At 41.0% G+C, this 24,120-nt stretch overlaps 1 protein-coding gene across 1 annotated transcript in view; it reads right to left on the reverse strand.

The window, feature by feature from the left end:
- Nucleotides 1-18,214, reverse strand: part of st6galnac3 (ST6 (alpha-N-acetyl-neuraminyl-2,3-beta-galactosyl-1,3)-N-acetylgalactosaminide alpha-2,6-sialyltransferase 3) — a 91,353-nt gene extending 73,139 nt beyond the window's left edge. Inside the window, exon 1 of the mRNA XM_061243609.1 lies at nucleotides 18,102-18,214. Coding sequence (XP_061099593.1) covers nucleotides 18,102-18,119 — 18 coding nt within the window. The 5' untranslated portion in view covers nucleotides 18,120-18,214. The remainder of the gene's footprint in view (nucleotides 1-18,101) is intronic.
- Between the last annotated feature and the right edge of the window lie 5,906 nt (nucleotides 18,215-24,120).

The raw sequence follows: 24,120 nt of genomic DNA on the forward strand, positions 1-24,120 counted from the left end.
CAATACGGATTGTTTTATACTTTTTCCAGAGTGCCAGCCCTTTCACATACCTGACAAGTGTCGCTTCTTTAGATGTTCTGTTTAAGGGCAAACAATTTCGACCACATGACTCAAGGCTGTGGGAAGAATTTCCGCAAATCTATCAACCGCGACCGCACTAATGAAAGCAAACACCGGGGAGAGGCCGGTAAACACAGGGTCAGCTCTGACTGGGCTCTCCTCTGGCTGATCGATGTGCAGTGACACTGCAGAGGTGGACTAGCCCACAGTCCTTTCAAAATACAAGATTCAAGTAGATAACCAGCCCCGCAATCATTTATAGGAGATATAATCCAAGTGTAGACAGTCAAACCACTTTCATGTCATGTTTTTGAAAAGGGCGATGGTGAAGAATGCCCCGCGAACGGCAGTTTGTACAGCAGATACCTCTGCAGTGATTGCCACAGCATTTTTCATGAAAGCATATAAATCAGGGAAAAAGAAAGAAAGAAAGAAAACCCTGTCTTGTATTCGACTGTATAAACGAGGAGAAAGGGTAGCTGTCCAAATGACGGGCACGGGGATTGTTCATGTGTGTCATTAACCATTTCTTACAGCAAATACGCCAGCACTAAGGTCCCAGAAACCAACCACATTTCAGACTCATAAAGGCACAATTTGTGGCTGCAATGGATCTGAAAAGGCCACAGTCAGCATTGGCACCACAGGTTACCACTGTCAGCACAGTGCAGGTCAAATAAGTAACTTATAATAGGACTGCATAATCTTTTGACCAGTCAGCTACACTGAAAATACGAAACAAGCAAAGGAGCAATATTGCTACTGGCAGAAATAAGACAACTGTGTAATTACATCTGGTTAGTGTACAACGTAAGCTCCATTGATTCTTTAGATATGTCCCACTTGATTGCTTGGGCATCCATAAACACGGCAATCCAATTAATGTTGAGGCAATTTTCCTTCCCAAAATAAAAGAAACTGATTTTATTCAAGGCTCAAAACTCAGCAGACACTGGAGAGAGAATTGAAGAAATCCATCAAAGTCCCTCTTTAGTGCCGAGACGCTCCGTGCATGGGTTAGTGGGAGATGCATTTGAAGGTTGTATAAAAGTCACCTATACAGGCAGAGCTGAAGGCCCTCTGATGCCCAGAGACTCTGATGTGCTTAACATTCCTTTACGGACACAATTACTCTCTCAAAGGGGTAAAAACACTAATCACAAGGAAGTCTGAAAGTGAAAATAGATTTGCCCTCCAAGCTTGCGTATATAAAGGGAATTCATGTTTTTTTTTTGTTTTTTTTACAGGCAGTGGTACTGTAATTAACAGTTATGTTTACTGTAAAAGCCTTGTGTCAGCCTTTGTAAATGCTTTTTTTTTTTGATCCCCCAGGCAATGTATCTACCAGCTAGCTGCATGAAAGAACAGTATTTATCTAAGCAGGTTCCAGCTTCAATACATCCACATTGCCCCGATACATCCTTCAGTAGGAATAAGTTTAATTGTACTGTGCCAACATTGGTACTGAAAAAATAATTCCAAAGTTTCAGTTAGAAACGTTTCAACGTGCCACATAACTGTAAAAATAAGAGCAAATAACCTTTGGAAGGATATTGCCATAGTGCTGTTCCTGAATATGCAGAAACAATGCAACTGTAATTCCCAATATTACACTATGTATATACAGAAATGTAAAAGCAATGAAGTACTGTCTTCACCATAATAACACTGTTGTAGCTGGATAACTGTAAATATAGTTACATAAAATTAAACACTGCCTTTTTATATTCACTTTGGATTAGCGGCTATGTTTGTACTTTAACAGTTATATTGCGCTCCAGCTGCTCTTTCTCCAGTTTAAAGAATGCCTGCCATCCATTTTTAAAAGGATCATCACACAATATTGTACAGTACGAGCAACAGTGTTGCCTGCCTTTGCACTTAGTTTAACTGGTTAGTTTAACATACCATCTTCTCTTTGTTATTTTCCCTTTTTTGCATGCACTAAATAAATTAAAGTGACTTTTAAATTCAACGTGACCCATCTGCCTAAATTTCTGCTCCCTTACCACAGCCATGGTTTTCTGTGCTTTGTGCAGCAAACCTTTTATTATTTTTTTATTTTAACATAGCATAAGAAATACAAAATATAGGACTACAAATATGACATTCAAACCTAAACAACAGCATGGTTTACACAAAGTCACCCAAGTTCAATAGGCTATAAATGAAACATTAAAAATTATAAAAATACAATGCTGCAGAAAACGTCACTGCCATGTTTCTCATGTTTATCACAACCGCAGAATCTAAACCAGCGCTACTCAACTCCAGGTCCTGCGGTCCTCACTGTTTGCAGGCATTTGCTCCTACCGTGCACTACACCACCTGATTTCATGAGTTATTTTACATGCTTGGTTCACAAAATAAGCTTATTAGTGAAATCAGGTGGTGTACCGCACGGTTGAAGCAAATACCAGCGGACACTGCGGCCCGCAGGACGTGGATTGAGTAGCGCTGATCTAAACAAACACTTTGAAACCGCTATTGGTATGCTGTAAACACGTTTGTATGCGGCTCGGTGTTCTGCTGTGGGTCGATTTCAACCGAGTTAGCCATATCAAGCATACACCCAGTATTACCGGAAGGGACGTGCCCATCAGGAATTAAATTACCCATAACCCTTAACAGTCAAAATCACAATCTGAAATGAGCCAGAAACACAATTATAAGGCAAGACTGGCAAACAGAATTTATAAGTATATAGAATTTATTATTAGATTTTTATTTATTATTAAACATTAAGCTGGTTTCAACTGTTTTATGTGAGTAATGCACCGTGGTTTATGTGCGTAATATATCATAATCACAGTCCCATGAATTGCCACACAGTACATTTTTCTGTAGGCTACATTATTTCCTTTAATTTCATTTAATATATTGAGACGAGATTAGCATTACCTGACACTGTCTGCTATGCAATAACTTTGCAAGAAACATCTTTTCTGCTACAGGTACTCCTTGTAAAATAGCCCTCCACCCCCTCATTGTCAAGTGAAAATACCCCGTTTTATGCCGGATTTGCTCATGTCTCTGGATGCCATGTTTCAGAAGCATCACCCTCTGTATGTACCATGAATGCGAAACAGCACAGCTTAAGCTACATCGTTCATCGTTCACCTGTGTGGCTTTAATGGGACTTCACTCTGAAGGCCTGAAGTGGATCCAGAAGTGGATTCCAAAAGTGGGAAACTTCCATTCTCCCTCCCCATACAACACCCGTCTATTTGGTACGAGAAAGGTCAGATGGCCCTGGGCGGGTAGACATGACAAAAAAACATTTATCATATGTTTACATTCATCATAATTTGAAGGCGGCGGCACGGATGGTGCAGTGGGTAGCACTGCCGCCTCACAGCAAGGAGGTCCTGGGTTCGAATCCCCGTCAGCCGGGGCCTCTCTGTGCGGAGTTTGCATGTTCTCCCCGTGTCTGCGTGGGTTTCCTCCGGGTACTCCGGTTTCCTCCCACAGTCCAAAGACATGCATGTTAGGCTGATTGGAGAGTCTAAATTGCCCGTAGGTATGAGTGTGTGAGTGAATGGTGTGTGTGCCCTGCGATGGACTGGCGACCTGTCCAGGGTGTATTCCTGCCTTTCGCCCAATGTATGCTGGGATAGGCTCCAGCCCCCCTGCGACCCTGTTCAGGATAAGCGGGTTCAGATAATGGATGGATGGATGGATAATTTGAAGGCTTCTCATCTCCTCCGGTTTGTGAGGGAAAGGCCCAAATGGAGACACTCCGAATAAACAGAACAGCATAGTAATGCCAGCTTTGCCAGTACATCCAAAGGCCATGCCCTGTACTTTTCTAACTGTGGTGTACATTTCCTCTGATCCAAAGATATGATTATGGAAAGACAAGCAAATAAAAATGAGCAAGTCATCATTTAAGTGCCCAAATAAATAAGTGAAATGAGTTAGAAAATGACATGGTTCGCCAACGACTGTGGACCACTTAACATGAGGGATCTACAGTTTCAAATGTGCCGCACTAATCCTAGGTAAAAGGCCTCGTGGTACTGTAGTCGTGTCACACCCAGGTTCTGCAGAGTGAGCCGAGCATCCTCCTTCGGGTCTCTGAAGCTGGAGACGATCTGAGCCGGATCGCGCTGCTCCTATGTGACTCACAGGGTGTTCTGAAAGATCAGAGGACCTACGAGATGATCTGCAGTGGCACACTGGGAGAGCAAATGTTGAGATTTCTGCGGTTTTTCAAAATAACCGACGCACTGCTTTTCACAAGTAATGGCACGGTTTTCACAGCCCGCCAGGAAAAAGAAAAAAAAAAACTGTTAAAGATTGTCTGTCAAAGATCAGTGGCAGGCACATGAGAAATTATTGTCATCTCCCGTTACAATGATCATTTAAAATAGGATGCCTCCTCAGAAGTTGAAATTAACTTGACTGACACAGAAGCAAGCCAATGTCCAAACAATAATCTTCCCAGGTTTTTTTTTCATTCAAAGTGCATAGATGCCTTGAAAGTAGGGAGCTGACCAATGATGTTAGTGCATATAGACTCAAAATAGACATGTCATAAATCATAAAGGGAATGACAACAATATGAAAACTTATACTTTCAAAATCCACAGCTGCATTAGTAAGGATACAGAAATGCCAACAAAATGGAAATGTCTTTTGTCATAAACCCTGAAGGTTATCATCTTTGACATGAAAATATTGTAAAAAGCAAGCACTGCTGTTTATGTACCAACTCCATATTCAGAACATATGAAAATACCATCTGCTTACAGTCTAAAGCAGGACAATCTGCTACCTGCTCTGGGTTGATCTCTGCCAGAGTATTTCCCTGAAATCGTTCCCTCAGAGCAATTGTGTTTCATCCAGACAGTGAACAGCCATCCTTTCATTCTCTAAAGTCTGTGTCCAGATTTCTCTTTGAGAATGACCTTAAAATCCCCTGCCATATTAGACGACCAACTTTGTGTGTTTGATTTAATCATCGCTTTTTAAAGCAACGCTGAGATCTGGGACACTTTATACTGGGAATGACTCCTGTCACCTCACCATCTGTCCAAGGCACAGAGGCATCGGAAGAGGACAAAGACCACTGGTCAAATCCCAACACAAAAAACACTTCTGTACCTACAAAAAACACTACCTGTCCTTAGTGGCTATTGTCATTCTTCCAGGGGTCATTCTCCACTACTGACGTTTCCATCACCCAGCAACTCTCTCCAGGGCTTTCAATTTTCTTTTCTCTTTCCGGAAATACCCAACTGATCAAAGTTAGGTAATGTGGACGGGTCAAACCAGCTGTTTTTAGAATTTAAAAAACGTGTCAACGTCTAGCACCCCCTGCAGCCGCACCAAGGGTATGACGAGTCGCCTCGGTGAGGTTTTCGGCCTTTTAGCTTGGCAGGCAAATCGATCTCTTAGCGCGTCGTGTGTCAGGAAAGGGCAGCGGGTCAAAACCCTGAGCAGAAGTAGCCCCCATAAAATTTGCTGAGCAAAAGAATTAAGCTGCTCGGGCCTCTCGGACAATAAATCCCCCTGGTTTAATGTCAGTCCAGACAGCTGTGGCCCTTGGGTTTCTTCAGTTGAAAATGTGACCGGAGCTGAACAGCACGTGCTGAGTCAGGCAGAAGCTGCCGTGATGCTGTCTGTGCAACGGAGCTGGCCGCTGCGGTTGTACAGCCGCAACTCTACAGCTTTTGGGGTGAGGGGCTTTGCCAGGGGCGAGAGAAGATGGTCTTCTAATCCAGTGGGGCCTGTGGAGCTGGGGAGGACTGGAGGGGGCACAGCTGCGTGGTCTAAGGCCGACCCCGTGGCCCTCAGCACCTCTCCTTGTACATCTCCAGGAACTACCGGCCTGGATAAGATTACGCTCTCACCAGCCAGGTGTGCATAAGTTTCAGCTCGCGAGGGGGATCCCCTCAGAACCTGGCTTATCTGGCCACGTGCTCATCCACTTATCCCCGCTATGGAATTCTCAAAGAAAGACAGTCTGCTTGCTCTTGCAAGAGCAAGCAGACTGTCTTTCTTTGAAGGAAACCGTCTGCAGACATTACAGTGCAATGAAAGTTACCTTCAATAAAAAAAAAAAAATTTCTAAATAAAGGTTCACAGACTATCTTGACCACTTTGTGGACACAGGAAATGGAAACAGAGTGTCTACAAAGAGGCAATGTCCAGAGTAAGGAACATTGAAGGCCCTGGTTCTGCAGAGAAGGAGGGTACGCACGGGAGAAAGGTATTTATGAAATAAACATTTGGAAACCTGCCCCTTCTCACACCAAGCAACCACAAACAGGAAATCTGTCTCTGGTGAGGCTACTAAAACCCTTTAACGACAGATGTGGGAGCTAGCTTCCTGGGACCCAACCTCTTCCCTGGGAGAGCCAAGTAGGAACGGTTGTAAGTAAGAATAACTGTAAGAATAAGAGCTTTGAGTCTCTTGTTTGGCGTAGCCCTCTAATAGTGGAGCCAACATGAACACTGACCACACATTGCAGCGCTCAACCCAAGTAAATACATTTCTGGGTTTCCTAGTCATCAACTTTTGGACCGTGAACAATGTTCCAATCAGGTTACATCATCACTATCCCATATTCATCTCCCCTCCCATTACATTAATTTATCCAGAACAACTTGCAATGTATGAGAAAGACTGTAGGAGAGAAGTGCATTTACCTGATTAATACAATATGAGCAATAGTGCCTTGCCTAGCTAACTTCCCCACAGCACCCAGTAGAATTCTCAGTGTTGAATCAACTCTTTCAAAATGCATATGTGTATGGACTCCTTTTGGACTCCACTCTATCTATGTACTCTGTTAAGAGTTTAATTAATGCTGGGCATTTTGCAGCGCAGCAAGTACAGCTGAAGCACCACAACAAGGTAACTACTTCCTAAGGCCCTTTAAACAGTCGGCAGTAATACATTTATTATGGAAAATAAGAGGGAAATGCATCCCTTGAGGAACGAACAAACTGACTCAAGCACAGTCAAGCATTTACATAAATTAAAAGCAACAGTCCACCCTGAGATGTCAACACAGCGTGAAGTAAAGTGCTACAGTGTAATTCATACTGCGCAAGCAACACTGAAACTATCTCCAGTCTTTAACCACATTTATTCACTCATTCCAGTCTACTTGCCAGACTAAAATGACAATGACAAATAAACATATTCTGCAGTACTTCCAATGTTTCAATCAGTCTGCTACAGCAATTTCTTAGCTTACATAGAGAGGATCTGCAGATACCGCTCACAGTGGTATACTTCCGCAGAAATGTCTTCAACATGCACAGTAGAGTTTCCACACTGAACTACAGTATATATCATCCATGATTTCGCATACACCATGAAACATTGTGACAAAGTTCCTTTGAGTTCAATAAGGGATTTGTTCACTTGCACCACTTGCCAATTCATTTTTAATGTAATGATTAATACTAATAAGATTGGGTTTATGCAGTGCCAAACAATGTTTATCGCACATTCAAATGTCTATGGTTAGTGGTCCATGTAAACAAATAAAACAGAAAATAATGTTGTATCTTTGGATTAAATTCAAGAATTTACATTGCACATTTTTTTCCAACCCAAAGATTAATATCTTGATTTTATTACAGATTGAAATGTGTGAAGTGTATATTTCTCTCCTACATCTGAGTATAAAATTAATCAACAATGATAAAAGATAACAATCCAAAAAATTGCCATTTCCACACAGAGATGGATGCTTTTTTTAAACCGCCTCCTTTTAATTAAGCCATAAAACAAATGCAAATGCAAAACAGCTTGGGATATCAACAGTCACATGGGTCTTCTTTGAGCTGAATCAGTCAAGCACAATAAGTTACTTATTTCTAGTTGAATACAGCGAACAATATCAATGTTTATGAATATTCTTCACATACTGTATTTTTAATTAAGATTTTGAAAGTGTTGCCTTACATTCCTTTGGCTGGCAGTGTGCTGAAGGGAAACAGAGTGCATTTTTTATGGGTCACACAGCGAGTGTGCACAAGTGAGCAGGCCTGCTTTAAGCACACTCTTGGCGATAACGTGAGATGGCTTGGTGGTCACGGGACGTAAACGCGATCCCAAACGTGCATGAAGTACAGGAACTGAAGCAGTCAAGTCCATTCAGTCAGCCTCAGTAAACTGAGGAGCCAGCTGGTCTAGTGTTGGCCATATGTATATATTTTTTAAATCAGTGAGCCAAAAAAGAAACAACTGAAGAAAGATATTTGGCAAAAAACTAAAAACATTGCCTGGCTATTAATATGTAGCACGCATCGCTGGCCAAAACAGACTGTTTAGCAATATTGACCATGCTGTAGTCCGCCAAGTGTAACAGTTTCCCACCACATCCACGAATACTCAACATTGGACCAACTATGTCATATTTACATCTCCCTAAAGCAGTCTACCGACTTAGATCCAGCCATGGCAGGCTATGGTGTATCAAGTGGCGGGCAATGGTATATATAATGAGAATATATTGGTTGGATTCTGCGTTCGGCACAGCCTTGAAAAATATATTTCATGTGAATACATGAACATATGAGTATGAGTATGAGGAATTCACCCAAACCAAGCTAACCCACTATTTCCAAGAATTCTCTTTCTCTGGATGTTGCTTCACCCTGTATGTTCTCTTAACAGGCCTACAGCTGGCCTACTGCTCTTTGTTTTTCGGTTTATTTAGCTGATAAGAAATTACATGTTCGACTGATGTTATCTCGCATAAAACCTGTGGAATACATGAAAGATAAAGAAAAGTTGTTGGCCTCAGTTTCTCCTTTCAGGCTGTGGTGGTTAAACATTTTGACAACAAAACAGTGTCCTTGTCTAAACAGAAATTGCCTTCGGCTGGGTAATTTCCTGAAGGTTTACACAGATGCAGAATCCCTTGGTCCTTACAACTATGTGTAATTCATTTTTCTTGAGGGTGACATCATTTAATTAGCGAATTTACAGGTCACAACTACAGGGAAGCCACTTTATTGGAATTAGTCTTTCATTGACAAACAACAGTGTTTTCCTTAAAATTGAACAGTGTGGGTTTTATTGATCTGAAGTGGAGCACAGGGTTTCAAAGCTTTGCTCCTATGCGATTGTTGCCAGATGGACAGTGCTGTGTGGAAGCCAAAGGGTATCACTCACTGCTGTTGTAAGCCTTCCTCAAATTAAACTCCTCTGGATTAAACCAGAGGTGTCAAACACAGCTGATGAGTAACCTTCATTAACCCTCATTAACAGGTAACTAGTCATTCTGAATTAGTGAATGTTTTAAAAAAAGAAAATACAGTATATTTCATTTTTGGCATCAAAAATAGGGGTATAGTTTTGTTTTTGGATATAATCTTTTGGACAATAAAACCAACAGAAGCTACAAGCAGCCATGTAGTGAACTATAGTACAGTAAGCACAATACTATGCGGCCTGTAGCGTAATGGTTAAAGTAAATGACTGGGCCACAATAAGATCCGCACAGCCGTTGGGCCCTTGAGCAAGGCCCTTAACCCTGCATTGCTCCAGGGGAGGATTGTCTCCTGCTTTGTCTAATCAACTGTACGTCTCTCTGGATAACAGCGTCTGCCAAAATGCCAATAATGTCATGTAATGTAATATTGTGCAGAATCATGCACACTGCCATTATGCGAGTCCAACTCTTCCAAAATAGACTACGCTTATCTGCATCAAATGACCCTTTTCTCATCCACAGTATGAACATCTCTGTCAAGAGAAGAAAATGATGAGATGAAAATAAGAAGCTCTTCAGAGTGAATAAAGCTTGTTTCATTTTCATTTTTCACTCGTTTTCTTCATTCCAATTCTTCCACCGATTCTGCGACACTAAGACATATAATTGGAAAACAGTCGATGAACTACTTCAGCATTTGCACTGACAAAATATACATTATGTTCCAAGTGACTTAATCATGAAGTCGTGAAAAAAGCTTTCAATGTCTTTTTATGAAAAGCTCAGATGGTCTTGACGGCATTCTTGTTTGTTAATGTTCTATTGATCCAGATGTTGGTTCACATTTTAAATGGGTTAACCAAATACCCAAATAACTATTATCTACATCCCACATTGAAACTTCAAAGCAGTATTTTTAATTCAGATTTTTGCACTATAAAGTCAGTATACGTATATGACTATGGCAGACTGCCAAATTCCCTCTGAGCCTTAGGGAGTCTCTGTGATTTGCATAGCACGCATGGATATGGGCAAATGATAAAATTTGTCCCAGGAAATGAAAACCGTGAAAAATCTTGATCACTGCAATGAAAATAACTGCATTATTCATAAGACAACAGCAAACAATATATTCTACAGATGGAGGAGAAGGTAGGAGAGCTCAAATCGAAAAAGTGGATTTTCAAGGAGGTAATGAAACAGAATTTTCCCCCTGGGGAAAATTGGTCTGGTGATGCGGGCCCAGTAAACAAACAGGCCCCAGTGACTCCAGCAGCCGGTCTGTTAGGAGTAGATTCAGCCACTTTGTTCCCAGCTCAGTGACCCCAAGACAATGGCAGAAAGCTCAACACCATTAACTCCCCTATAGGAATTTTCCATCATTGCGCTGTCACCTCAATTGTAACCTCAATGCCTTTAACTTTGAGGCTCAATTAGGTGGTCAACCAGGGGCCAACGCACAGCACATACTGGAAAGTTTTATAGAGCTTGGAAAAACACAAGGCTTTGGCCAAACGTGGCAACTGAAGAGGACTCTAACAGGAAGCGCTAATAGTAGGCTCAACATTGTTAGTGCAATTTACATGGACATTGGAGCATGTGGCAAACGGCTTCAAGGTTAGGTAGAAGCTGGATGAGGACTGTGGGCTGGCTAAGTTTACATTACCGCATCCTGGTGATCAAAAATCAGAGTGGGATCAGAGTGAGAACACCAGTGGCGATGACACATAACAAGCTGACCCAGCTACTCAACTCTGTAGTGTAGGCCTGTAGTGTAGTGGTTAAGATACATGACTGGGACACGCAAGGTTGGTAGTTCGATACCCAGTCTAGCCACAATAAAATCCGCACAGCCGTTGGGCCTTTGAGCAAGGTACTTAACCCTGCATTGGTCCAGGGGAGGATTGTCTCCTGCTTGCTAATCAACTGTACGTTGCTCTGGATAAGAGCGTCTGCCAAATGTGATCACTACAGCAGATCTAATGTAATGAATCCTTCAATAACCCTTTGAAGAGTAGATTTCTGGAATGTTTTTTTTCAAAGGTCAATGCTCTAGAATGTATATTTGTGATCATGCCACTTAAAGAATTAAACCTTATAAACACTTTTCCCCCCCCCAAGATTCTCCTCTAATATTAGTGTGCGTGACCAACACCCAAGCCATTACTGAACAAGCTTTTGAGCTTTTAGCTCTTTTGTTTTAATTCAGCCGTTGTTACAGTACATTGACAACTACACGGTGTATCAAGAGAAAAGGGCACAGAAAAGTGGACCGTCTGCCACCGCTGGTAAGGTGGCATACCCCCTGCTGCTTGGTGCCGAGACAGCTGCCCTAGCAGGACCCGGGTCTAATCCAGCCGCTCACAACACCACGCGCCCCCCCCCCCAGCTCTGAAACACGCCATCGCGGTCCAGCAGCGCTTCTAGCCGCCAGCACGCGGGCCGATCCCCTGACCCGTGGCGGACAGGGCGAAGGGGCCCGGTGCCGTGTGTCAGCTCCGCGAAAAAACCGAGCGCCAAGCTGACATTCCTCCCGGAGACTCGGAGCAACAGCCAGCGGGCACCAGGTCGACCGCGCTGTGCCAGGGACACTGGAGTCAGGAATGACAGGTAGGACCCCAGCAACGAGTCTGGGGTTCGTACATTCTCACACGTTTTCACACGCCCCCACACGCGACTCGCAGTTTTACACCAACTTTATTCATTTCGCAGAAAAGCACAAACAAAATGAGCGTTGTGCACGTTCAGGAAACTCTTTCTGCTGGAGACCGATGCTCGACATCTGCAAATACATGTTCTCATACTCGACCAATCGCGCAGACGCAAACACAACACTGACGTAAACTTGCGGTGTTACGCAGGAAAATCTCTATAAAATCTTAACATGAATTAAAAACTGATACCCTCTATAAAAAAAGGATGAGTGTACACGCATGAACAATTTTACACAGATCACTACAGCAGATTCATTTAGCGGCAAACCTAAATAAAATGTATGAATATTTATCTAAATACGTGAGTTGTCCTGACTGAATGAATAATTATGTACATACTCCGTTAGTCAATGGTGCTTGAAGGAGCCAGAGTGCTGCTATGCACCGTTTCATGTTTTCTGTTTTCAGACACCAAGTTTTCTGTTTTCATCTAAAAGTGATCACTGCTCACAGATTATCCAATGCATGTAATAAATAAATAAATAAATCTACACATGTGTGTGTAAGGACACATAATGCAGAATAACACATGGGCAGCACACACCTTCACTAGCAAACTTTTCCTTGTGGACCACGTGGAAGACTAATTTTATTAGTTTAATAGGGCACTGTTAACTGATGACATTTGTGCTTGAATTTCAGGAACATTTTACTGCAACTTCAAACACCCACTTAGGGGCTATTCTTGAGGACCAGCAATCATGGCCAGTGTAATTGAGGTCATGAGGCATATTTGCCAGGTAGACTGCAGTCTACAAACCACTTGCCTTTAATAGAGAAACTTCTGACTTGCTGGAAGAGCGTAATGAGGTTGTGCTTAATCCGGCGCACTGCAACCTTTTAATCCCGTCTAAACCAACAGAAGGCTGGTTGAATTTTACAGACTGCCGGAGGCCCAAATGTTACCATTTATACAGTATGTGCATGTACATACCCACAAGATTTCCACATCCACCTTTTGATGCCATTTGGAGAAATGCGGCCAACAGCATTTATGTGCATATGCAAATTGTGACCTCTTTTTATGACAAAAATAAAATGTGGAAGAGCACACGAATACATCAGCATTTCAGTACGCCTTTATGAACCATCATACAAGTGCAAGAGGCTACACAGAGCAGTAAATAAAACATTAAAATGAAAGCTTTTCGCATTATGATAAAACAGGAAAAGACTCAACCAGTTAATGGTGAATTTTAAACTGAGGAGTGACTGGCTTGAGAGGGCATGAGGGTGACCACTGAGAGGAGTTAAACAACATTCCCTAATTATAAGAGTAGCCTGTCCTGATATTACAGATATAATATTCATACAATATTCCCTAAGTATAAGAGTAGCTTGTCCTGATATTACAGATATAATATTCATACAATATTCCCTAACTATAAGAGTAGCCTGTCCTGATATTACAGATATAATATTCATACAATATTCCCTAACTATAAGAGTACCCTGTCCTGATATTGCAGATGGCTCCCATATTAGCATTACTCCAAGGTGAGTTCATAAACAATGTCTATTCTTATGAAATGTTGCATTCTTATTAATGAAGGTAAAGTTATTACTACTAGTCACTGAACATACAGTACGTACATACATATAAATGTATGTAAATACATTATTAATAGATCAGGACTAGCATAATGAAAAAATGATGACCCAGTGAACGGAACTAAGGATGGCTCAATGGCCATCAGGGAGAGAGGTACCAGAGAGATAATACCAGTCACTCTGAATCATTCATGTGAAAGGCCCCCAGCACATACAGGTCTGCCTTACAATAAGGCAGAAAAGAGCGGGAACATATTCAGCGTTATTCTGTCCATGCATGAGGGTATTCCCCTCTTTTGAGGGGTGCTATCTTGAGCCTCTCTCAGATAAAAAAAGAACCTTATCTGTAAAGGCCACACAGTGAATAAATTAGACTCAGCATGGAACTGTCGAGGCAGTGGGAGGCCTGCACTGCCCTCCTGTCAATGGAATGAGAATGCAAAGTCAATACACCCAATTCAATCTGTGACAACACAGACTTTGCAATAGACTTGAGGTTGTGTGCAAATATATTTCTGCTGAAATGCATCAAAAAGTGTTTTTTTTTCTTATTGAAAAAGTTTCAGCGGTGTAAAAAAAGGTGACACTTCCAATTATAGGATGCACAGGTTTCTGCAAACACTTGCTTTCATTTGCTTTCTGTTCGCCAGGAATTTCTCTTGTCAATTAAGGAATGTTTACGGTTGGAGCGCATGGTCACAGACATCAAAGTTTAAGGAAATTCACCCAAACTCACTCACAAAGTTAGCACTCCCTATAGCATTCGTAATGTGAAACAGCTAATATTTCTTGCCTTCACAATCTGCTGAAGGGGCTTCAAAGCAATTCAAATCAATGATACATTTTTTCCGGTGTTGGGTGAAAATCGGACCAAGTGGCATCAATATCAGCAGGATGTGTCCGGCTTTGAAAAGTGGGATCATGGGGCTAAAACGGAGTGCATCTCATCTTTCCCAATTAGCCACTGTTCCCCTCTTGTGCACTGAAGGCATTTGTGTCCACTGAAATCGAGAGCACCAGACCCCCATCTCTAACCCCGTCTCATTAAGTGCCTCAGGCTCGTTTGGTGTATAATTACCAATAATAGTAAGGGCCTGACTGTTTTGAACAATTTACAGAGGAAGCTGACCAGCGACCTGTCCCAGCATCATACTGCTTTTCATGGATGAATTCATTCTAATTAAAATGGAAACCAACATTAAAATACACTAAATATTCAGGGCGAATTCCCTTGTTCCTTTAATGCAGAATTGTGTGTTATTTTCTCACGCATGCGCTGTAGATCTACAATTTAATATTGCTACAATTAAATAACTTTGGATTTATGTTATATTTCAAAAATACCTTTGGGGTGTGTCACTATCCATGGCAGCCACTGAATTTTAAAAGGAAACTTCGTTTTAATGTATTTCAGTTTACACCTAGACCTATATTTGCTTTGGTTATAAAAGCATCCTGTTAAAAATAAGTAGGCCACCCACGGTAAGCAACATATTTACACCTTCTAAATAAAGGCATTTGGCTGGCTCCGCTTTTAGATAGCACGTTGTTGTATAATGTTTTCCCGAAAATTAGAAGAGGGTGAAGTAGATCTACCTACACATACCTTGGACATTATTAAGGGCTGTCGATTAGAAGGTAAGGTAGCACCTGCTTACAACATTTTGCATCAGCTGAGTGGCATCTACAAGGAATTCTTGCCATTTTATCATCCCAGGAGACAAGCACATGTTCAAGAGAAAAGACAGTAAGGAGGATTGTCGGGTAACTGTTGCAGTGCATGTTGCATTGTATTAGTTCAGCATATTGAGCTTTCACACCTTTGTCTGCCAATGCCAATATTCCCTCAGCACTGCAGAACCTTAAGACAGAGAAATCAATAGAGACCCATCTTAAACGTACAGGTGAACATGGAAAAAAAGGCTTCTCAGGGACAAAAATAAAACACTCACACACATCTCATCACCGCCGTCAGGTGGCACCTCAAGCTATTAAAGTACCAGGCCTCGATTTGCCTCGCCCGTCTGGAATTTAATCCTGACACCTGAAATAAGCACTTTGCCACATTGCATTGTGGGGCAGCACATAACTGCCTATGGCGTCACCCAGGGAGGAAGGATTTCAGTCTACTCCCCTGGCTAACAGGCATCTTAAGCCTACCTGTATAAGGGCAATAATAATAAATAATAATAAAATAAATTATAAATCCTCAAATGCACAACTCAGTTTGAGGACTCCAGACTGAAAGAAGTGGCTGCCTCTCACCATTACGCAAGCTGCTCAGTTTTTAATTTTTTTGTTGTATTTCTGTCGTGTTCTGAAGACACGTTTCTTCAGACTTTTCCTTGACAAACATTAACACTGCTATTAGCACCTATAACACTGCTATTGGCTACCCATCTATTAGCACTTTCATGCAACACTTTCACCCCATATCTTGTGTGACATGGCTCAGGCAGTAAGAGCAGTCGTCTGGCAGTCGGAGGGTTGCCGGTTTGATCCCCCGCCCGGGCTGTGTCGAAGTGTCCCTGAGCAAGACACCCAACCCCCAAATGCTCCTGATGAGCTGGACAGCACCTTGCATGGCAGCCAATAGCCGTTGGTGTGCGAGTGTGTGTATGAATGGGTGAATGAGAAGCATCAATTGTACAGCGCTTTGGATAAAGGCGTTATATAAATGCCAACCATTTACCATATCTTGATCATCTCGCACCTCCATGTAGCAGAAGATCTCGACACTGTAATTCCTTGTAAAATCATGCCTCGCTTCGACCTTCCGATTTAGCCACAGCTTTACCTACTTAGCCTCAAAACTAAGGGTGGCCTGTAGCGTAGTGGTTAAGGTAAATGACTGGGACATGGAAGGTCGGTGGCTCAAATCCCAGTGTAGCACAGCTGTTGGGCCCTTAACCCTGCATTGCTCCAGGGGAGGATTGTCTCCTGCTTAGTCTAATCAACTGTACGTCGCTCTGCCAAATGCCATTAATGTAATGTGTGAACTAGACGTGGGGTTCATGGCTATGGGTAGCCCATATGTTATGACAGACTCGTACTTTACCTGACCTGTGTTTGTAATTGTTCCAATGACCTTTGGAATGCACTTACTGTACAAGTCTGCCAAATAAAATATCATATAATGGGCTCTGCTGTAGAAATTGGACATGGCAACAGTTGAGGTCAGCATATTCTTTTTGGGTTGACACCAATATCGTAATTTACAGAATAAAGTATTTTATTGTCACACTTTATTTATTCACTACACACCCAGTTAAATGAAAAAGTATTGTCCTATTTCCATGTCTAATGCCTTATTTCATTAATTGCATATAATGTTAAGTCATTTTGATAAAATAAAATCCAGTATGTAAGAAATATACCTGCTGCAATATATGCCAACATATACATCATATTCTGTGTGTTATTATACTATAACCTTAAATTATGAACGTGTGTGTATAAATAAGACCGTAGCCTTATAAGATAAGGCAATATAATGCACCATATACAGCACATCTGATAATTCATAAAATGTGTCCAAGTTTTAGAATGGTATGGTACATGGTATGATATGAAGCAGATGTTTGCATCTCATGTGGGTCTATAGGTTTTAAATATGAAACCGTTTTACTTCCATTTTCCTTTGAATTTGCATTTTTTCATTATGTCTGAGTTTGGAATGAACATTAACTACATTGTCTCTGCCAGAACAAACACAAATAAAGATATTTCAGTCTAATAAATTGCATAAACTGATTTAAGATTAAAATTGTGGACATTGTGGTTAGGATTGGAGGTTAACTAGGTGCAATATCACTGAATATTGAATAACTGAATATGGACATATTCAGTTAGGTGGTAGTAATGTACAGTAAAGGCAATGGATTGCAGTTATTATCAGCCTGGGTCCAGGAAGTTGGAACTGAACTTCACTGAAAAGATCAACTTGTGGATTTTTCGTGAAAGAATGCAGTGCATAGGTAGTTCCCCAGCGATAGCATTTGATTAAAGGTCTATTTAACATTGTAATTCAATAGGTGTTTGTAAATTTAAATGATGTTACTCAGAAACGCGATCAATTGTTGGTGTTGATGTATACAAACCAACAAAAGCAGTAGGCTACGGTCACAAAGACATAATACTGTACACACGAGTGAGTTTTTAGTAAATAAGTGATGAATTCCTTTAATGAGATGATGTTCAAAGTAGGACACAGTTCCTCGTTTGCTTGTACATCCTCGTAACACCGCCTTTAGAATTCACACTCGGGTGTAACAATGCGAAACTACACCAAAGCCACGGGGCCCCGTGTAGCCCCAATTCATTTTTTTTTTCCGTTACATTGTTTCCGCAGCTGTTTCTCGATAAGCGGAGAACTGTAGGGTATGCTAAAAACAGCAGGGGACATACGACTCATGCGTAAGCTCGTCGGGCTTTGCGTGATCTGTGTGAAATTAGAAAATGAGTCAACATCATTGCTCGACCCGTTATCCTTTCATATTTACTGGCATATGCGGAAAACCAATAATGCAGCGACAGTGGAATAACTACTGCTTCTGGTAGCAGTCTCCGAGAAAGGCATATCTGAGGGAAGACTTACCTTCCACATCCAGGCCATTTTCAGTTGCCAGTTCAGGCTATTGTAGAATTCCAGTTTTGTCTCTAGACGCGGTACCACTTTGTGCTTTGTTTTTATTTTATTTATGCATAACCTCCACGCTTGTTCAGCGTTGTCACGGCAGGCATTTCCATAAATCCTGTATCGTTCCGTTATTCGTGCTCTTTTCCCTTTTTTTTATAGAGAGCTGCCTGGCCTTTGCAGCGACTGGCTACTAGGCACTCTAGTTCCGCCTCCTGCATCACGTGACACGTTGTGATTCCTGATTCCTGCCTTGGGCTTTTGGAAGTAGCCTACACTCCGCTTCTGGACGTTTGCCTTGGCTAGCGGAATGCATCACTGCATTTGTTTTACATCAGATTAAATGAAACAGACCACATGAGTGCATTTTTAAAGAAGTAGGCCACACTACATAAGCAATGGTGAATTTTGGTTACGTTGTATTTAAGCATATCATATTGCGAATTCTTAGTTTATAATAGCAGCCTATCCGTTTGTTATTTCCTGAATGATTCCTAAATTAGCAAATATACTGCTTATAATTCCTGATCTGAACTGAAAATATGGATAGAATACATTTATAAACAGGCAAACAAATGTGGGTGTTGTTGCATTCCCTTGCTTGTGCTCTGTGTGGTTGGACCAGAATACCTGAATTGCTGATGAGGTGCACCTGTGTCCACCTGAAGACACCATTTCAAAGCTCTGCATTTTATGAGTTGAGTTGCCATCATTTTGTTGCAAGCTATGTCTTTTGTTCAAGTTTTCTGTTGGATTGACTTTTGGGTCATAGCTATGTTGTGTATTTCATATGTTCTTTTAGTTGGGCAATGGGAAAGTGTGATTTACAAATACAACTTGTTTTTTTTTCTGTTTTTTTTATTGCGTCTGTCATCTGTTTTTGAAAATATTGATCATGTCAAAGCAATTGGTCCTGATTTGTTAAGTAACAATATGAGTAGATAGTGTTTGACCATGTGTTATGAAATGCACTTGCTTACGTTTGCTCCTTTTGTCAAGCAATAGTGCAAATTGCCCAAAAATGATTTGAGATAAAATGGTTGCTATTAGCTATCAGTTCAAATTACTATTTGCTGGGTATTAAAGGCTACCTGTTATCTTCAAACATTATGTTCTTGTGTGTTTATTTCTAACAACACTAGATCTATAGTGTCCAAATTGGTTTATGCTGGCATTCGATCCTACAGAAGGAAACACTAGAGTCTCCGTTTAACAGTAAGATGTCGCATGGAGCATGCTAGAGATAGCTATACCCCATTTGACAAGCAATATTTAACCCAAGCATTTCTGGTTCCATATAAAATTTAGTTTAGTAAAAAAAAAAAAAAAAAAAAAAGTTGATTATGAGGGAAAAACACTGTGTACCCTGAGAGTGCATTAACTCGGAGGTGAACACGGGTGAGTGAGGATGGAGCGGTTTAATGCAGTCACATAGCCAGCAGATGGCTGGCAGACCTGCGAGGGGGAGGGGTGTCATGGTGGGCTGGCACAAGCGGAGCACAGCCTGCGGATCGCCTCATTATACCGCAGCGTACCTCCCCCCAGTACCAATATAATGCTTCCCAGGGTTTGGAAAGCATGTAATTCAAATCTTCCATTTCCTAGACATGGGTGCTGCAGTCCTGCCTCATCTCCGGTGGCCGTCTTTTTCCTGCCTTATAGACCGCCTGCTGTGCAATACACTTTAGTCCTCTGTGATCCGACTAAAATGTTGTCTTTATATACTGTTACTATAATGTATTGGCTTGGTTTTTATTATAGGTATTCAGCTATACAAAAAAAAATGTAGAGATGAAGCACGTTTCATCACATGTTCCAATACCTTTGCTTACCTAAAAAATTTTGTCTGATACAAAAGGTGTTCTAAGTTGTTTTACAGATCTAGATTAAAAATACCATGGAATAAAAGATGAAATTTGGATCTGTCATCTCAAGTACATCTTTTGAACTCAAACTCCCAATTTGAGTTGTTGCTGCTGCAATATTGCCGTCCCAATACTTTTGGAGGGGACTTTATTATCATATTTTATATTTTTTTATAATGCTTTACTCAGCTTCTTATTTTTTGTCAACATAAGGCAGAATACATGGGGATGGATGAAGAAGGAATTTATCACATCATGTTTTTGGTCCATTACAAGATGGATGTGTGGACAATAAATCTCCAATTGAACCAAAGTGGTGAGCCAGTAACAAAGGATGCCAGGGCAGGTGCATTGCTGTTTCTTTCACGGCAGTTTGTAGAACAGAAGGTCACGACCTCCTGCCCACACCCGCTCTATTAGGCCTGCACAAACAGTTTAAAACGTCGCATTTGTCTCTTTTATCATATTTTGCATGTTTACTGAGGGGGTGGAACCCTCTTTGTAGCCCTGTTCTCAGGCTGTGTTAATCAAACGCTTTCCTCGTTGTCTTTGATTCAGAACAAACTTTCCTTCCAGCTAGACAGATAATTGAGTTCAGTTGCTGTGGGTGGCTGACAGGACTGGTGAACGCTTGGCACCAGGATCAAATAGAAATCCACAGCAATCATGTCAATCAAGTTTAATGGGAAAATGGAGTCTGCAGGGACACATGATTGCTACAGTGCTACACACTTCCACTTGCATGTACCTACATTTTGACCACAAGTGATGGCAAGGAAAAGTGTACCTCGCCATGCTCCTCAAGACACATTTTTCTGTGAGCTCGCTTGTGATGTACGGCTTAATGTTCAGAACAGTAATTTAGTGGATGTATTGTCAGATTAATGCACAATCACACACAATCATTCCTTATTTTCACTGAGCCCGATAGAAACATATGGTTGGGGTCAGACACTGATAGAAAATCGGTGAACCTCTGAGATCATAGAGACTGGAACTCTCATTATAATGAACTGCTCCCAGTGTATTTCCACGCCACATGGTACACTACAATTTATTCTGAAATCAAAGCCTGGTGCCCAGATTGACATTTCTCACTGTTGGCTGCATCCTAATGAAATATATTTGCTGCTCTGAAATGTACATGTTTAAAATAGATAAGACCCTTATGAATAGGATAACATACCGTGGCCTTGAACTTTACTTGAACTCTCTTCAGTATCCAGAATCCTTCAATACTGTAATTCCATCAGGACATTGAGACTTGGGAAAAAATGTAGGCATTTTATATATTCATGTATTTTTTGCATGCTTGTTTGATGCTTGTGCATCATGCATCTAAAGTTAAAAAGACAAAATGGAAGGCTTTGGGAAATGCATTATGTAGGTCTAATCTTTTACCAATACACAGTCTAGTGTTAAGACTACACTGAGGCATGTTCCATGTCTGTCATTGTAGAAACAGGTCACACTTGTTACCAAAGGGTTCAATTATTTTTTCCTGTTATGAAATAAAGGAAAACCACATAGGCTATTAATGTAACATAATCTTAATGCATGGCCACTCCTATGCTGTCATTTTGTATATATTGTCTAGCTGCTATCTATAAACTGGGTGAGAGCTTTCAGAGCCTGCACATTATAATCAATTATATAATGCATAACACCTGCATTTTTTTATCCTTTTTTTTCTTTTTCTTTTTTTTTTAGAAATGCAATTCAGCCAACCATTATGTTATAGGCTTATTCATTGCTTATTGTCAAGGGTGCATTACATTACAGAAATGCATGACACCTCGTTCAGATGTAATTTATGAATTCATTTTCAAAGCACATCACGTACTGTACTTCGGCCTATTTTTATACGAGGTGACCAGCCCCAGAGAGAAGAAAAGGAGCATACAATGATCAAACCGCTAACACGTCTGTGACGCGCTGTCAGAACCCAAGACCGCTAATATGTCTGTGCTACGGCATCGGAGTGAATGGGGCAAAACAATAACCTCATTCCCTTGTTTATTTGCGCGTGAAGTTTTGCGTGGCACACATGTAACTTGCTGTGTATGAAAGAGTCTGATTTAAAAAATATATAATGAGACTGTAAGATAAAAAGTTTGAAAGTGGAGGGAACAATTACATATTGGCCAACTGACAAACACGAGTAATGAAAATTAAATGGTACGTTTACATCAAATAATGAAATTGGTTTATTAAAACAGACTGTAGGGAACCTGTTGTTTAACAACTCTCTGGCATGTGAGCTGGGGATCAATAGAGCTATGCCAGCTCTTATAATATTCTCACAACATCACAGAAACACTGTGACAACATTGCATTTTGGCCTGGCATTATGCTGTCCACAATGGTGGACATGGTGGCCAACGCTGTTGACAGAAGCTGTCTGATTAATAGCGACAATGTCACTCTGTGACACTTTGATCTCCTGTTTTAACATATCAGTGGCTCCAACTGACATTCACATCACTCAAAGGACATTGCAGGTACATTACTTTGTACAAGACCACTCAGAATGTCCTTGTTTTTGAAACATGATCACAATTGATATCTTTCTGCTGATATCATTTGTGGCAGGGACATTTTTGAGGCAGGTAAGCATTCACACACAGGCACACATACACACCTCTACAGGATAGAATAAACGCCCTCCACCTCCTTTAACATACACACACACACACACACACACACACACATACACATACTGTACATAGAGAGTGTATTGATAGTGTTCAGAATGAAGATTTTAAACTGAAATTTTGGTATTAAGTTGAAGTGTGTATGTGGATAAGAACAACCATTAAAAAGGAATATCAGTTTCAACCAATATGCATAGTTGGAACAGTATTGTGTCATTATGTGTTTATAGATTATGTAATTTGTCACGTACAGAATAGCTGAAAACAAGCACTCAGAACTGGTAGAAAAGTAATGCATTCTTCCATGCATTTTCATACCTTCTCCTATATAGCACCTCTCATCTTAGGATCTGACAACACTTCACAGTGCGACCATATTGTCTCACCTTGACCAATGCTAACGGATGGCTTGGATAGCATCCCGTATTGTACCAAAGATCTCACCATAGCAGGAGGTGAACAAAGTGTGATTTATTTTGTCATTCATACTAAGAGATGATTACATAGCCTGAACTGAGCGAGGCAAATCGGGGAATTTAGCCAACACGCTCTTCTCTATAATCTTTAATGACCCCTGTCTTGAGTCAAGACTGAAAAATGGCTTTCTCTCTGTCGAAGTGTCATTACCGGGGCATTTATGTTTCGCTTCCACCAAAGTAAAGGTTGCCCCCTGCTGCTAAATCAGTACCACTGTTGGCTGCAACCTGCCGTTTCTATATAGAACCCCCATTCAGTCACAATCCTACCAATCCCAGCCCAATTTAGCTTCAGCCATCGAGCAGAGGAAATAGAGACATTCACATTCACATGTGCTCTGCAGAAGAACAATTAAGTTTGAGTAACATTTGCCATCATTTCTTGTAGGATATTTCACCTGCAACCCATCCCATACTTATGTTTTGAAGGCATTTTGTGTAGCACGACATGCAATTCATACATGCATGCAGATTATGTTTTCCAAGGTACACTGTAGAACATCGATTAGATTATCAAAGAATGGTTGTAAATCTTTAATCTCCCACAGCATTTTCCGAAACTTTTTGATCTCCACAGCAAACCTAATTTGGGTGCATCACTGCTACCATATGGAAGAGCTTACTGATATAGGCTTTTTGATGTAAACGTATATAAGACTTTAATGGAAATTTCCAATGAAAAATGAAAAAATTGAACTGCGTTTCTCAAGTTTGACCGAGCATGAATGAAGATATAGGATTCTCTTGGTCATCGTGACCACATGTAGGGTCGATTCTCTGGCTTCAGTAGTGCTTAATGGAAACTGACAACAACTGAAATGCAATTTTGTATGAATCCTAACCATTTTTTGGCCGGGGTGACTAACATCCACCTCTGTAATATAATCACAAGAACTGTGTTTTGTGGTCAGGCAAAAAAAGAAGTTTCCCCGACCATTCGCAAGCAGGCATTTGTTCCAATCACTATGAGCAGCCCTCAAGGTAA

The sequence above is a fragment of the Conger conger genome, chromosome 5 (genome assembly GCF_963514075.1).
Source record: "Conger conger chromosome 5, fConCon1.1, whole genome shotgun sequence".
In the NCBI taxonomy this organism is placed as follows: Eukaryota; Metazoa; Chordata; class Actinopteri; order Anguilliformes; family Congridae; genus Conger; species Conger conger.